Raw genomic sequence first — 17071 nt, 5'->3', positions numbered from 1 at the left:
CAGTAGCTTTTCCAAACATTTACTTAATGAATAGAGGGTGACACCCGTGCTGTAATCTCACTATGGCCACATCAAATTCGATAGCATCTTCTTCCCCTTTCAGTGTAGCAAAAAGAATAGGACAGGGAAATTCAGGTCACCTGAACATTCATGGACTTGGATTTGATTTGTGAACTGTGTCACGTGTGTGTGTGTGTGTGTGTGTGTGTGTGTGTCAGAGAGAGAGAGAGAGAGAGAGTGAGTGAAGGCGTCTGTATTCCTCTATCATAATCCGCAAAGGTCAGTGTATAGACTTTCGATGGGCTGGATGTGTGTGTATTCCGTCCGGAGCCAGATGCCCTGAAGAGGGCTTCATTTCGTTGTCAAACCCCTCCTTGTGCTGGCTTCTTCTCATCCGTGTGTTCCTTGACGGCTTGAAAATGGAATTGTCTGAACACAAGAAAACTTTATTGATCCATATTTCTGTTTGAAAGACCAGAGATTTGTAGAAGTAAGGTGACGATTTCTTTTCTTAAGAGAGCTTACGGCCGACAAGGTCTGCTCTCGGCATAGTAAATCTCTGGATAGGAGTTCCCTCCGGCATTGATGGTAGGTAGCCAGTGTTGAAGATTGGCCTTAGGTAGTTTTTCATCCCATGCTGGTTCTCCTTCCTTTGCAGTGTCAGTCACCATGTCTGTCCAGAGCTAGCTCCTGCTACCTGAGGGATGGTGGCCTGAGCAACACTTGGACATTGGTCTACTCAGTGGTTTGACTCAAGGGTGAAGTTCATGTGGCCTTTAGACTTTAGGTTCCCAGGAGGTAACTTGTGCAAAGCCAGAAATATTCTTGGGAATAAGACATAAAATGTGGGTTTTACCATCTGTTGTGCCTCTGAGTTTTTCACTAGGCATATCTAGAGAGTCTCTGTTTAACATAGTATCATGTCCTCAAGCCCTGGTGGCATAGCGGTTACATATTCGGGCTGTGGCAAGGTCAGCAGTTCAAAACCACCAGCACTCCTCAGGAGAAAGATGAGACTTTCTGTTCCTGTGAACAGTTAGTCTTGAGGACCTGCAGGGACAATTCTGCCCTGTCCTAGATGGTCCCTTTGAATTGGAATTGACTCGATGATAGTGAACTGTGCTTCTTTATTAATAATGTCATCAGCGGTTCTGAGAATATAGTTTAAGTAAGTTGCATTCGGGTAAATATACACAGTTGTTCAAACTTAATTTCCCTCAATAATATTGATTACATGGGAGAAGTTTGCTTAAGCCCAATGCTATTTTTCCCCCTGACTGTTAATAATTCTTGAGTGCAATCTGTTTAATCGCTAATAGCCATCGTCAGTTAAATATCATGTTAGTTATAAAGTAATGTCATAAGAATTGATTTGGACTTGGCAGTGGAGGGGAGCTCTCCCTTCAAAGCTGATCTAGATGATTAGCCAGAGTTTCAAGCAGAATCATGGTTCATGTAAACTGTGTGTATTTTATGGACTTATAGCTACTCTATATTACATGAGTTCCCATTATATTAAAAGAAAAGCTCAGACAGTTAATTATGCAAAACATCATGTATGAAATTATATTATTATGCAATTAAAAGTTTTATTGATCTGTCAGCAGCTCACTTGCTGTAGGTAGAGCTGTAAACAAGGGATGCTCACCTCCAGATTGAAATAGGCCCAAGGAAACAAACTAAGGATGAATTACACCACCAAGCTCCTCTGCATCAGATCGAATCCTTAAATACAGAAGCCGCCAACAAGCAGAGTGTACACCCATTGTGATATCACAGGACCATTTCTTTTCCCGTTAGTAAAGTTTGTCAAACCAGGAAGTGTAAGAAGTAACTTGGCTCTACCAAAGGAAGCAACTGCAATTCCCTACATGTAAGAGCTTCTGCATAGTTTAAAAAGGCTCTCAGCAGTGACCTCCAGCTTGCATGGTAATAGTGAAGCGGAACACTGCGGCCTCTGCAGGCACTTTCTAACCACATACATGCGTACAACACCCCTGATGCTTGTTAGTCAGGCCTCTCATTCTTATGAATGTCTTCTCCTGCCGTCTTTCAGTCTTCATTCCCAGCAATGGGGATTCCCTATACCCCTGTCTTCGTTTTAGAGGTATGGGCAAGGTGGAGACATAGGATTGTGTACATTGGGTGTTCAACCATCTCAGTTTGCGTAGAATTGAAGGATCCCTGGGACAAGGACAGTCAAGGCTTAAACCACAGTGGTGGGTCAACCTACCACTAGAGAAAATTTGGACAAAAGAGCCTTTGTCATCAGAGGCAGGATTTCAGCAGTCTTTTCTGGCCATGAAATAGTCATCAAGCCTGAAGTTTTAATGCATGAAACTTAAGGCATGAATTTCTTTTCAATGGGCAGCAATGGGGGATATGCATTTAGATGCCGTGGATTTGCTGTTTGAGGGAAATGTACACACTTGAGGGAACTGCTTCCCCATCTTCCCAAGACACTCTTACATCTCTGGTCAGCAAGGCAGGCAGCAGCTTTGGAGGGGAGCTGTTTGCTTACGTTTATTCTCGATGGACCATGTTGACTGCAACACACCAGTTTTCTGTTCAAAGACCTGGGAAGAAGAAGCCTTGACCAAACCATCGTGTGATCTTGTTCTATAGAAATCTGTTCCATTAGATTGGCATCAATGCTCATTAAAGAAAGCCTGGATTGTCCATACATGCATATGCGTATGTGTACATGTGTGTTTTAATGTCTGAATGTTTGGGTCAGGCCCCACGATTCTACCTTTACAATGAATGATCTCCCTCTGTTAGGTTAACAAGGCAGACCTTAAGATATTTCTTATTAAAAGGAAAAATCCTTTCTCTTCATTCTCCAACTAAGCCAGTGTACCTTAATGCAATGATGATATGTTAGACCCAGCAGTTGTCAAAGCATCGTATTACTGTGATGCCATAATGACACCCTGTCTCTGTAAAGTAGTCATGTTTTCTCAAATCACACGTTGCACCGCTGATTTCTGACATGACACTTCATTCGGCTGCTTTCCTTTTCTTCAGCATCACCATTCTCTGACAATAGCAGCTGGTGCCCATTTTGTTACTAAGTGATTCACATTTTGCCACTTTACGAGAGTGCAATTAGTTGAAGCAGGAGGGGGAAGAAAACCTCATTGTAAAGTAGCATGCTTGAAGTTGTAACTCGGGCTACACTGGGAGCTGCCAGGGTCATGGGCTCTGGAGACCCAGCTTGCAGGAGATGCAGCTCTGATCTTGGGAGTTTTTCCGTCCACCCCCTAAAGGGGTTTGCAAAAACAAAGCAAAAGCTATAGGCTCCTAAAAGCTTTTTATGTTTTAAAGCAAAATAAAGCAAACCGAAACAGAACAACACTTAACTATCGATTCTGGTGATTTTTGGAAGGTAGAAAACCAACTAGCTATGACTCTTGTTCAAACAGGTAGTGTGACCAGTGAGCGGGGTTGGATAAACTGGCTTTCTAATGCAGGAATTCTAGCATCGGACCAGAGGAGTGAGCGAGGGGCTGTGCTTCCCCCTCTGTATTGGTCAATTTTCAGGTTTCATAGCTTCAGTGTCCTTAGATGAAAAGATTTGGATATTAATTTTATATAGCCTTCAGACTTTATAGTGGTGATAAGTAACTTTCCAGGCGCTTAAGAATGACAAAGAAGAAAATAAAGTGGTGACTTCTTTAGTGGACATTTAGTTAAACCTATCAAGGTGTCCATCACGGGTCTAGGTATAATAAACATTTCAGAAGATCTTGCTTTAGAATAAGAATTGGGAATGTCTAAGAAGACTTCCAGGTTCCTTATAAGACTTTTATATCCCATCTTCCAGTGGGGAAATGAAGTGGCAAATAAGATAAACTTTGGTGAACAGTTGATTTGCCGAAGTGCAGCTGTTTGGTAAGGACTCAGGTTGTGATTAAAGGGTTAATAATAGGTATGGGACCATCTAAAGCATTGTTGTCAAATGTTCCTAAGAGGCATTGTTTAAGCTGAGGCCCCTCCTGTGGAGAGGTGAACCACCTTGGACAGTGAAGCTGGCTGGTAGCAGTTTAAACCCCTGGCAGTTCATCCAAGATCGCCCATTAATCTGCATCACGGTACACGCCACAGAACAATTATGCTAGCTAATTGTAATATAATTTGACCATCCACTTCCAAACGATGTCCTTGTTTTCCTATATGGAAATAATGTTGATTCTTCTTTTCCTTTCCATGTTTTACTTTCTTGCTCCCTCCCAAACACACACAGACACAGAGTTAAGTAACTTTCCAAAAATTACACTGTAAGCCATCTTGCAATCTGGCCATTTCTCTGACCCTCAGCGTCTAGCACCAGAGATACGTTTGACCCTCCCCTGGACCGACCTTAGGCTGGGCTGGAAACCATGCTTCCTATGTTGCAGTTTGAGAGTTGGAATGGTTTGAAACTGTAGGGCAGATTGTTTTGAAAAAGCTTTTTGAGAGCATTGAAATTTCCTTAGCCTCGGGAAGGGTGTTAAATCCCTCAGATCTCGATTCTGTTGTCAAAAGTCAATGTTACTCTTGACACACTTATTTCCATTTCCCGCTCCAGTTCATTCTCAGGGTGTTTGCAGGTAGTGGTGCCAGGTGGGGGTGGCGGGGGGGTAGGGGGGTTCCCCCACCCCTGGCCCCTGGAGAGGACCCTGCATTGCTTCCTTGTGCTTCCCTTCATTTCTCTTAAAGCAATAAAGCAGCTGTAACAAGGCTTTACAATAAATATTTCCCACGTTTCCCGCACGCATCTTATTTATATTCGTAACTTTTCACTAAATTTAGATTTTTATTAATCTAATGTGACCTAAAATTTCTGCGTTAACAGCATAACCTGGAATTGGACCTCTTCTCTTTGGCTGGCAACAGATAAAGCCATCATCTTGAAAATGGCTCTTTCTGACAAAAAGGTGTTCTTTTGAAATAAAGCCTTATTCACTACATTCCTCTTAGAGTTAATGTGAATTTTAGTGCCTCTAATTTTAGATTGAAGTGAAGTCCAGAATAAAACCCACCGGCTGACGATTGAATTTATAGAGAGTTGTGAATATTTCAGGCTTGAATAATAGGGCTGTAGAATCTCAGAGACAGAGAGGGAGAGAATTAGGACCCGCTGTAGTTCTAGGGGATAATGTGACAGTGTCAAGGCCGTGTTCATGGTAAGGAGCTAAGTAGTAATCAGAAAGCAACTGTCTTCTTTCCGAGGTTCTGTTTAGGCGTCTCTGGAAGCCCAGAGGAGGGACGCTCGATAAGGGCAGCCCATGACCAGGATGGTGGCCTCTTTTGACTCATGGGCAAGGTGTGGCTATGTTTGCAGAGAAATTGACACCATGGATGAGGCTAAGGCAAGAAACACTATTGGGGTCCTAGTGCATACACACGCAGTTCTGTGCCACACAAACCATGTTGAATCATGTCTGTGTGATCAGTGGGTGATGTGTTTTAGCCCCAGGAAGGCACCTTCAAAGAAAGGTCCCATGGAAACAGCGATTTCCAAAGGAACCTGCTGGGCCAGTGAAATTCGAAGCGGCGAGGTCAGATCACAGGGATAGATCTATGGTGACTGTGGTGGGGGATTCTCGAGGGGTGGTCTTGATAAAATATTTTGAAGGACACAAGACAAGCATGGGGGCTTATTCTGCAGAAGTTTTGAGGAAATGGAAAACTGCATTGGTGAGCTAAATGCCAGGAGTTTCGTGCCCCCCCCCAAAAACAAAACAAAACAAAAAAAAACCAGGACAATGCACCTATTTCTGCTTAGAGGGCAGCCAGGGCCATCCTACGAGAATTTCTTTGGGAAACATTACTTTGTCCACCTTATACCTCTGGTCTTGTCCAATGTTTTTTATTCCCATTTTTCAAAGGCCATTGAAAAGGAACACATTTTGGGTCCCCAGAGGACATCAAAATTGCCATTTAGCATGGTAGAGATCGAAGAGGGCAGAGTGACTGGGGGAAGGGTTAGAACGCTGGAAACACTGCCATCAAACGTGGAGAGTTCTCAGTGGAGGGCGTGGAGGGAAAGCATCGTTTCTCATGTTGGTGTTTTTTTTCATAAACATTTCTATTTTGTAGCCGTACTTTTTTCCTTAGCCCGTATTTATTTTAGCTTGCTACTTCTCGTCTCACTTGCTCCACTTAAAACCAAAACCCCAAATCCATATAAACTGTTGAAAACTATGCTGGTCTGGAGACATTTCGGCTCTGAACTTTGGGGCCAGTTTTAATCCCGAGTATACCACTTTGTAGCTGTAGGATTTTCAGCAAATCTTGTGGCCCGTTAGGTGCAATGGTAATGTCTGCCCCTGCCACAACGTGGTTTTAGGGATGAAATGAGCTACTTTTCATAAAGTGCTCAGCTCAGCTGCCTGGCGTATCAAAAGCACTTGATCCACAGCAGCGCTTACGGGTCCCACCGGGCAAACGATAGCAACGGAAGACGTCGTTCATGTCTGCCAAGAAGACTGTGCAAATTGGAACACAGCACATCCGTGTGTTCGTTCATGGCCAGCAGCTGTATTTAACGTAGTGGAAGCTCCTGCCCCTGCCGGGGGCGTCCTGGCAGCTTTCACTTTGGGGATTTCCTTGCTTCCATTGAGCTCCTGGCAACATCACAGACCAGGATTTTGTTGTAAGAGAGCTGTCGGAGAATGCCCATTTTTCAGGGACCTTGAACCATACCCATCTGAGATGGAAGTGCTCGGTCACTCAGCGAAGGAGTGTACCACTAACAGGAGGGTGGCCTCGACAGTGTTCCTTAACCAAGAGTTGTCTAATTTTAGCAAGGCATGAGGAAAAAGCCCGCAGGGAAGACAATCCAGTGTGACAGGAAAAGAAAGAGAAGAGGGAGAGAGGTGGGCAGAGGACCGAAAGAGAAGATGATGATTATGATTTGTAGTCAAGCAGCTTGCAGCAACTCTCTTCAGGAAAGAAATTAAAAAAAAAAAAAGGAAAAGCAAGAAACAGGGCCCTGTGGGCAGATGGTGAAAGAGTTAATTGTCACAGCTCTGAGAAATTCCGTGCTAGAGAGAGGCAAGGCGAGCGACCATGTTTTAGTACCCTAATAACTTCTAGCTCGAGTCTAAGATCATAATGTATGTGCGAGCAGTCCAGTAATTATAAGGTAATAAGTGAAGTGGTGGTGTAAGTGCCCTAAATTAAAAGGAATTCGCAGGGCTGCTGTAAGTCAGTGCCGACCCGCTTTCTTTCAAACGTTGACTTGAGGAAAGTGCTTAGCCCAGAGTGCAAGCAGGGAGACAAGGAGAGCGATCTATTAATTACAACGCTCATTAACGGTGACGGCGACAAGGCAGCAGATGCCGAAGGGAGAGGATGCCCGTGGCTCAGCCTGGTGAGGGTCTATGTTCTCCTGCTATTTTTTCTTTTTCCTTTTGCGAGAAGGACCACGCACACGGGTGGTTAGTAGCAAGATAACATTTTCGTGGATTTCTCCTTCCTATTTGCTTGCTTTGCATCCTGCATCAGTAAGTCGAAAAGCAGGAGAGACAAAAGTAATCAGAGAAAGACAACAGAAACAGAAACCCCATTTCCAAAGTGAAACCTGCGAGTGGAGAGGCTCCCCCCCAAACCCCCTGCCCCTTTGCTCTTGACTTTTGTTCCCTGATGCTTTGCTCTTGAGACTGCCTTCTTGGAACAGTTATGAAGTGAACATTTGTGATAAGCGTGTCCCCATTTTATTTTTTGTTTTAATGTAAAGCCGAACAGCCGGGGAGTGAGGATAGGGGTGAGAGCGTGACATTTGTGCGATGATAAAACATCATTAGATTTATAGTGAAAAAGATAATTGCATCCTGGTGGTTATACTGTGACGACTCCCCCAAATTCTCCTGAATGACCGTTACCCAGTGGGATTCCCATAAATCAACTTTCCACTGGGAAGCAATTATCTTAAGTCCCTCTCTCAACTGTCACCTCTTGCTTCTATCGTGGGCTCTCTCAGAAGGTTCTTGAGACTCCGCTAACAGGGGTTTTGCACATGGTGAAGCAGAAAGGAAAGAGGACCAATTATGTCTTTTCATCTTATTACCTTTTCGGAAAGTTAATCACTTATGGGTGCAACAAAGAAAGAGGGGTGATGTGTTTTTTCTCGATAAGAGAGCTAGTTTGTCAGATTAGATGCTTCATCGTATTACCTTTTAGGATGTGTGGCGTTAAACGACAAAAAGGGGGGAGAGGAAAGGGGCCATCACAAATCTATCTCTCTGGATAAAACTTGATCTGTTCCTACTTCGTTGAATGTAAAGTGTCAGATTCACCGACCCATTGTCAACTTGAAGGTTTAAATGGATTGTCTGAGTCATCTCTCAAACTGTACACACACACACACACACACAATTTGCCAATGCTGGTGATCGGCTCACTAAATTCTGTGGGCTCTAGGATATAACCTATAATGTTGGCTAGGATAGTCTACATGCATGTTGCCAAACGGCTCTGAGATAGCCATTTAAATAAAGAAACAACGCGATTGCAGAATATGTCCCTTAGTGTCTTCATCAGATCAATAAAAGATACAGTAATGCTTCTGGAAGCGTGCTGACAAACCATAATTACAGAGCTGAGGGATGGATCATCTGTTCAGTCTTGGAAATAAAAGTTTGCTTCAGCTGGTAGTGAAATGTTTGCCTCTTCTGCACGCAGAGGTAAAGCAGAGTGAATATAAACGAAAGGTCTCGAAACTACAAAGCACTGTCTTTTCCATTGATAGATTTCAAATCCAGTGAGATGGTTCAGATATTGACAGTGGTTCTTGAAGAGAAAGGTAAAATAAAAGGAATGGGACCCGTTAGAGCTCTTGTTTATGGCCTGCCTGGCAGCTTTGATGTAACCTCATCACGCCCTTATGCTGATTACCCTCTTGTAGAACAAGAGATATTGACTAGCGAATGAACGATGTGGAGTCCCCAGCCCTTAGGAAGCACTCTCGCAGAGCAAGGTCTTTAACATAGGAACTCTGGTTTCCCCTGCCTGCCACTTTACGGAGTCCACATCTTTTGGTTTCTACCTCATTTGCTCCCTGTGTTTGACCCTCTTGCTTTCTCTCCTTTCTCTCTCTCTCTCTCTCTCTCTCTCTCTCTCTCTCCCCATCTCAGGCTTCTCTGCAGAATGTCAAACAAAGATCGACACATTGACTCCAGCTGTTCGTCCTTCATCAAGACGGAACCCTCCAGCCCCGCCTCCCTGACGGACAGCGTCAACCACCACAGCCCTGGTGGCTCCTCCGACGCCAGTGGGAGCTACAGTTCCACCATGAATGGCCATCAGAATGGACTTGACTCGCCACCTCTCTACCCCTCTGCTCCCATCCTCGGGGGGAGCGGGCCTGTCCGGAAACTGTATGATGACTGCTCCAGCACTATCGTTGAAGATCCCCAGACCAAGTGTGAATACATGCTCAACTCCATGCCCAAGAGACTGTGCTTAGTGTGTGGCGACATCGCTTCTGGGTACCACTATGGGGTGGCATCATGTGAAGCCTGCAAGGCATTCTTCAAGAGGACAATTCAAGGTTAGTGTTGGACTTGGGACTCTATTCTGTCCTCTGGCAACCTCGCTTGATGGTTTTGGTATTTTGTTGTTTTCCTGTATTTCTTATCTTTTAGACAAGCTTCAGAGTCTACAGTTTCTTAAATACAAAATGGTGTCCATGCATGATGCCAGGCGCTGAATGGGCTCAGCTGCCAACACAAAGGTTGGTGGCTCCAGTTCACCCAGAGGTGCCTGGGAGGAAGCCCTGCTGATCCACGTTTGACAAACCGACTGTTAAAAACCCCGGGGTGCACAGTGCGATTCTGACACAAGTGGGGTCACCAGGCATCGGGGGCGACTCAGATAACCACAAAACAGAAAGAGACTAGCATTGAGAGGAGGGGATTTAAGAAGAAGCGCCTCCCAGGGAAGAGACACTCCCCATCCAGCCATCCACTTTTCCCTCTTGAGTCCTCCTGACGGAATGAAAATACCCCTCGCCGGGGGGAGTTTTCAAAAGCATAGCTTTTATTAGAGTGATGTGTGTGAGCAGATCACATGCAGAACAACTGTACATGCAATACCCAGTGCTCTCCCGTGTTTAACATCCAATGCCACAAATTGGTATGGGCTCAGCTGCCGAGAGGTTGATGGTTTGACTTCGCCCAGAGGTTCCATGGGGTGGGGGATCTGGTGCTCTGCCGTGTGGATGACAGCTGAGAAAGCCTTAAGGGGCAGTTCATCTCTTGTCATACCAAGTTTTGAGTCAAAATCATCGAATGACACTTAACAATCATAACCCTATTACCCTTCCCCTCTTTAATTAATCAGTATAAAAGTCTCCTTGACTATACCAGTGAAATTATACTATATTACCAAATTATACTAAATTATAAAATATACCTCCAAAGATGTGCCATACACATCCCTAAACCATATTGGATCTCCAGATTTATTGATAATTTTATTAGTTCCCATATGAAAATGTAGGAAAATATGATTTTAAATTGTATATGCCCTCTTTAAACATATTATCCTAAAATAGAGAATTCAGCTCATGGCAAAAGTGATAAAAAAAAAAGGGTAGGTCCATTAATATTGCTACTAGGGTTCTCTTCCATAAATTCAGGGATTTAGTCTAAACCAAACACATTTAAACATGTCTCTGTGATCAGTAGACGGCTGCAGACATGTTCTCTTGCTAGCACAGCTTAAGGTGCCTTTAATTAAAAGGTCCAATCAAATCAGTGGCTATGAGGAGATCTGCTACACTAGCTAAATTCAAGGCAGATCAGCCAATTTAGAAGGTCTGGTAACTGTTTTCTGGGAGGGGGGCAGGGGAGTCAAAATTATGAGGCTTACTAATTTTAAGAAGTTTTGTTGAAACTGGAAAGCTTCATTGGTGAGAAATAAGCTAAGGAAGTATGTAATTCCCCCGCCCCCCACATTATAACAATGCACCTGCCTACTCAATCTTCAAAGATACCAAGAATTATCCCATAATAATTTCATTCAGAATGGGAAACCTTACCGCTCCCATCCTACAGCCTGATTCTGCCTCCTTAGACTTCTTTTTGTTCTTAGAATTCAAAGAACATTAAAAACGAACAGGATTTGAGTCCTGCGAGGATACTCAAACTGCCATCTGATATAGTGTAGATCAAAGAGCGCAGAATTCTTCAGGGAAGTGTGAGAGACACGGGCACATCACCTTAAAAAGTGTATGGTCTATTTGGAGAAACAATAGCTTCGATTATTACAGCAAAACCGTGACTCTTGCATGACCAGGGGCACTCTTGGAGAACTTGAAAGAGGGAAAATTTATTAGCTGGAGACTCAGAGGAACTGGACGATCTGGGCCCTGAATGTCAGGTGGGCGTAGCTTTTATACTTTATCTGCAGGAGTAAGGTCCCAGAAGCAGACTAGGCAGGATTTCTAGTGCAGCCGTGGTCTTTAGTAAGAAGGCCAGGAGACAGGTGTGGTCCGGGAATGAGAAAGTATATGGGGTGTCGCAGTGCGTTGGGTTTCTTTTCCTAAGGTTGAAATTGCCTGTTAAGATTTTCCTTACACTATTTTGACAAAAACACTTTTAGCAAGACTTTTTGACTTACCCTTGTATATTGTTGTCACTTCGATCATCGCAAGGATTGAGGGTTACCCAGTGCTGCATTTTTCTCACAATTGCTGCTAAGTTTAATTCCAGTGTCTGCAGACACTGAGAAACACTGCAGTCTCCTAGGTAGCATCCTATTTGGTTTACCATTGCCTCTGATCATTGTCATCTGAAGGGGCCCTTGTTGCATAATATCGAAATCAATATTAGGAGCTTTTATAACCTGGGAGGTGCACCCAGGTTTATAGTGCAAAATAGTCTGTTAAATTCTCGTCTTTAAAATATTTTAACCAAGTTGGTTCTGAAATCTTTTTTTGTGTAGCTGGAGCAATCTTCTGCCTTTCCCTTCTAAGAGTGTCTGGCAGGGAGGCTCTTCTGTGATGCTGTGATCTTGACAGTGAGTTAGAGAGATGAACTTGGGTGTGCTATGATTTTATGTTTATGTTGTCAGCAAATGGTTTTCTTGGTGTGTGGCCGATAAGTATATGTGTTAGACATAGATATATACATACAGATAGATAGATGTATAACATAGAAATAAACAGTTAATTAAATTATAAAGCAGTACAAATGGCTCAGTGCAACTCACTCCCTTGAGACAGTTGTGAGACACTGGCAGTCCTTCAAGTCTTGAGGGCCGACAGGTAGTCCTCTGTAGAGCAATTCAGACTATCCGGGCACAGGCAGCAAACAGCCAGGCAGCTCACCAAGAGTCATCCAGATGACAGGGTCCAATAGTCCCTAGCTCAAGAGATGTAAATTCCTATGGTGTGGTGAAGCAGGTCTTGAAGGAACCTCAAATTACAGTGACACAGTCCATGGGTTAGGTGTCCCGCAGGTAATGTAGCTTGCAAATTGAGGCAAAGAACAAGCAAGGAGGCCGCACACTGGTCCCATGATCAAAGACCAAGAGACAAGAAAGGCGAGGCTCGCCGAGCCATTTATCTCTCCGCCTTTCAATTAATCACACATGTTTTTATCGGCCAGGTTGGCACAATAAACTACCTCAGTATACATTTAGAGAGTTTACTTAGCATAATTTTTAAGATACCATTACTGTTTATATTAGAGTCAGTTTTAAAGTATGGCCTTTTCATAGTTTCATCTGAAGAACATCAACCAAACAAATCAAGTTAATGGGGGAGTACCTAGGAATTCCTTAAATATTTTAGTGGCTATATCTTTCGGGGACTCATCATTGCCATAGTTTATTATAAACATTCTTAGTCCACTGGATCTGTATTTAATAAACAGTATCTATATCTATAAAATGAAGTCCGTATTACTTACCTCCAGGCATGTTTAATGGTTAAATAAGTCATAAAACCTTACATAAGATGTTTAAGCCAAAACAGTAAGTGGCCTATAGGCAAAGTTTTGTTTCATATGTGAACATTTGAAAAGCAATAGCTCATCACCTTATTTGCTAACTCTGCAAAACCTGAGGTTGAAAGCATACCTCGTGTCATTGGGCTGGTAAACAGGACCTTAAAGCTTATGGTAATAGAAAACCCCAATCCCAAACCACCATGATTAATCGATTCCAACCGCCGGGAAACCCCTGATGCTTATACAACTAAGCCGCTCCAAACACACTGCCACTGAGTGGCTCTTGGCTCATCGAAACCAAACCCTAGGTCACTGAGTCCATTCTGACTCTAGAGCAGACCTGCTTCTGTGGGTCTCCAAGGCAGAAAGACTCATCTTTCTTTTTGGGAGCTCCTGGTAGGTTTGAACTGCTGACCTTGCTGTTAGCAGACCAATGCCTAACACAGTGCCAGCGCCACCAAAGCTCCTTACCTGGTTATAAACAAAAGAACCCTCGCTGCCATCCAGTCAATGCGGATTGTTAGGGAGCCTAGAATATCTAAGCTTCAAACTATTAGTAATTTAATTTTGTTAACCCAGTTTATACCTTCTGGGCTAACTGTACACAGATAAGCAGTTGTTTTGGAGTAAATTGAGTAGTCCTGCATATGCTGATAAAAGGAGGAGGTTCTCCATGTGGAAAATATTCCCGTTTACTCAACAAATATTTACTGAGAACCTACTCTGAGCCAGGCAGCCTGCTGGCTAGAGTTTTATGTTATCAACATTTTATTAAAGCGTGATTTCTAAAGATTTGCAGATTACGAACATCTCCTTCCTTGAGAGAGACCAAATTTTTACATTTTTGGTGAAGGGAGGTGCATGCAGGCCGTCTAAAATTCTCTTGTCTTCAATATGCTGTGTCTAGGTCAAGTAACTATGTGAAAAGATTTCCAACTGTGTTTTGTGCACGTTTAAAAAATCATATTGCTTGGCTATTAATAGCTATGCAATAGTTATTTACTGTGCAAGAACTGGGATAGAATAATTGGAATTCTATGCATGATTATTCTTTAGGATGCTGAAATTCTACCACGGGCTTAGCAGAGCAATGCACAGGGTGATTCTTGGCATTGATGTATCGTGCTCAGTTTTAGTCCATATTGGAGCAAGCAAGTTTCAGGGATTTTGAGCAGGAGACAGAGATGTCACTGTCCAGATTAGCACTCTGGACTTGCCCACCTGGCTGTGCTTGTGGCTGGCAGCTGGGCGGCACGCGGTAAGACGACCCTGCTCGTTACATCATCAGGCTCACACTGTGGTGCTCACTTAGCCCCCCAAAAAGGCAGTGAGGCAAATAAAGAGATTACGTTGTGAAAGAATAATGTAATAATTAGGGCGGTGATTATCAAGGAGATTGGAACAGCCCCACCTTTTTGTGGCCAAATAGTGATCTCGATGGATCTCCAAAGAGTGCATCGTCACCGAGCTCCTTTTCCGTGTCCCCAGAAGGGGCCCTCCGATCCCCTTCATGTCTTCAGGCCACTTGGCTACTGAACTGTCCGTGTTTGAGTTCTCGTCCCTTTCCCACCCTGAACTCTCAGGGAAGGAAAAGGGTTTATATGCCCTCCCCGGAGAGCAAGTCTGTCCACATCTTGCCACCCTTGCTGCCAGGATGTTATGCAAGTCTGACTTCTGTCTCACCAGGGCCCAGTTCCTCTCGAGGAACCGATGAAGTGTCACAAGCACCCACAGATGGACATTGGCTCCTGACAAGGCCCTGGTGACACAGTGGTTCAGTGCTAGGCTGCTAAGCAGAGGGCAGGTTGTCCGCTCCTGTCAAGATTGACAGCCACGGAAATCCTGTCCTAAAGGGCAGCTGGGAGTCCAGCTCACTGATAACAGATGATTATTGATTTTTGAATCTTTATTCCCGGCTATAATAATTTCTTTTAGGATTTCTTATAAAATGTGTAATATTTAGAAATTCAAAAGCCAGGCAAAATTCTTCTGAAACTTTAGAGCCTGAGCATATCTTGAGAAAAGTAATGAGAATTGTTCTTTTCAAAGTCTAAAGTGGTATTTCAATTGTGAAAGGCTATTAATCATGGATTTCAGTCAAAGTCAAGGAGAAAGACATATTTTATTTATTGAGTATTTTCAAGTTATCATTGAAAAACTATTGAATTAGGTCAGCACTTAGGTAAAAGTCGAAGTTTCTTCTTCTTCTTTTTTTTTTTTTTGCTGACCACAAAATTTACTAGAGGATTTTTTGACAGTTCTTATTACAATGGCAACACTGGTTCCACTTTCATGTCTTAATTTTTCATGTGCGATATCATTCTTCTTTTTTTCCTTCCAAGTTCCAGTTTTGGTCTTTTATTTGACAGTTTTCTTTGGACTCAGGTTAAAGAGTCAGAAAGAGAAAAAATATTTTTATAGGAAAGAATTAAAAAAATTATAGCGACCCTTTTATTAAGTCTTACACAGGGCAAAGACATGACACAGACAGAAACGAATTACCTGGATGAGGGAGGCCATCAGCATGAGACCACAATGATTTCCGTGGAGGAAAAAATATTAGGAAGAAAAATTAATGTAGATATATATTCATTATTAAATATCCTGAACACTAGCCCACTGCAGTTTTTCATTCTGCCTAAAAATATGGGCGGATATATATATATATATATATATATGTCAATCATTCATTGCCATCAAAGTTGATTCAGACTCATAACAACCCTGTAGGACAGGGTAGAACTGCCTCTATGCGTTTGTAAGACTCTTAACACTCTTTAAAATAATTCTTGGTGATTGGTAGAGATGTGAACAGGTGATCATGAGCAGGGATCACACAACATTGAAGACACAGTCTTCTCTCCACGTAGTTCCTCTCCAAAGCCAGCAACAAGCCTCGCAACCAAATGGTCTCTGGGCCTCTGGTGTCCATGGGCTAGGAAGCCAATCTGCAGCTCTGTCTCACAGTCTCGTAGTCGTGGCATTGCTCCTCTGTTTTGTCTCATGGTCTCCTTGCCTTTGCCTCTGGTCGTAGGCTAGCAGTTTTGCTCTTTCGCATGCTCTGTCCCTGCCTGCGGTCTTGGCCGCCACCATTCTAGACAGAGTTTGAGTGTGCTCCACTGGTGGCTATTCTTGCAGTGGTCCTGGGATTTCTCTCTGCTTCCAGTGTGGTTCTTCCCCCCAGCAGTTTTATTGGCAAGTTACTTGCATATCATATGATTTAATAGTTTAATTGTTCATTCCTATCACGGAGAATTGTACAATCAGCCCCACATCAGTTTTAGAGCATCCCCCCACCCAAGATTCTTAATGGAAGTAGAAAGCTTCATTTTTCTTCTGCAGCATGGCTGGTTGTTGCAAACTGCTAACCTTGTGGGTAACTAAGGGTTCCGAATAAATATATGTACCCACTACAGTGTGACGTGAAGCCATTTCAACTGTTTATTGTCGTGTTTGAGATAAAGGATGATTTTCCTCCCCTGCTTTAAAAGGAGAAATGATATATTTTGAAGCACCCATTTTCTTTTCTTTTCTTTTTTTAGCATATTGGTGATACTATGGGCTTGAGCTTCACGTAAAACCCAGTTCAAGTCTTGACCATAATAGCTGAGAGGTTGAAATTCTTCTCTGTTGGTGATGGTTCCATGAGGAGATGAACCGGATTACCTGGCCCATTCCAATATTCCCTCAAGTATTGACTTGGCAGATCTTGATCATATGGCAGGGTTGCTTTAGCGGTGGATAGTTCTAATAGTCTGTAGCAAAGAGTTGTCCTTGATGCTGACCCAGAAGGGCGTGTAACCTTGCTCAGCTCACATCTGCCACACTTGCTGTGAGTAACCCCTCACCAGTACCCATTTTGCTTGAAGACACTGATGGGCAATGTGACTGGCTTTCTTTCTTTTTCTTTGTTTACTTTTATGGAGATCAAGTTTTTGTTTGTTTGTTTGTTTTCTGTGACTGTGGCTGGGGGATTGGGAATGTGGATTCAGAAAACAGAAAAAGAAACTCGCTGCCATAGAGTCACTTCCGATAATAGTGACCCTACCCTATAGTGACCCTACCCTATAGTGACCCTACCCTATAGTGACCCTACCCTATAGTGACCCTACCCTATAGTGACCCTACCC

General features: G+C 43.3%; 1 protein-coding gene across 8 annotated transcripts in view; it reads left to right on the top strand.

Moving 5' to 3' along the window:
- ESRRG (estrogen related receptor gamma) overlaps positions 1-17071 on the top strand; it is a 710000-nt gene that overhangs the window by 502108 nt on the left and 190821 nt on the right. For all 8 annotated transcript variants that reach the window (XM_045298142.1, XM_045298145.1, XM_045298141.1 and 5 more), the window contains one exon: positions 9123-9538. In XM_045298142.1, the coding sequence (XP_045154077.1) occupies positions 9136-9538 (403 nt within the window). In that variant the 5' untranslated portion in view covers positions 9123-9135. The remainder of the gene's footprint in view (positions 1-9122; positions 9539-17071) is intronic.

Source organism: Echinops telfairi, unplaced genomic scaffold, assembly GCF_000313985.2.
Source record: "Echinops telfairi isolate 266 unplaced genomic scaffold, ASM31398v2 ScPeMD7_7424;HRSCAF=8462, whole genome shotgun sequence".
NCBI classification, from domain to species: Eukaryota; Metazoa; Chordata; class Mammalia; order Afrosoricida; family Tenrecidae; genus Echinops; species Echinops telfairi.
The sequence above is the reverse complement of the archived record's forward strand: the minus strand, read 5'-3'. Positions and strand labels throughout refer to the sequence as shown.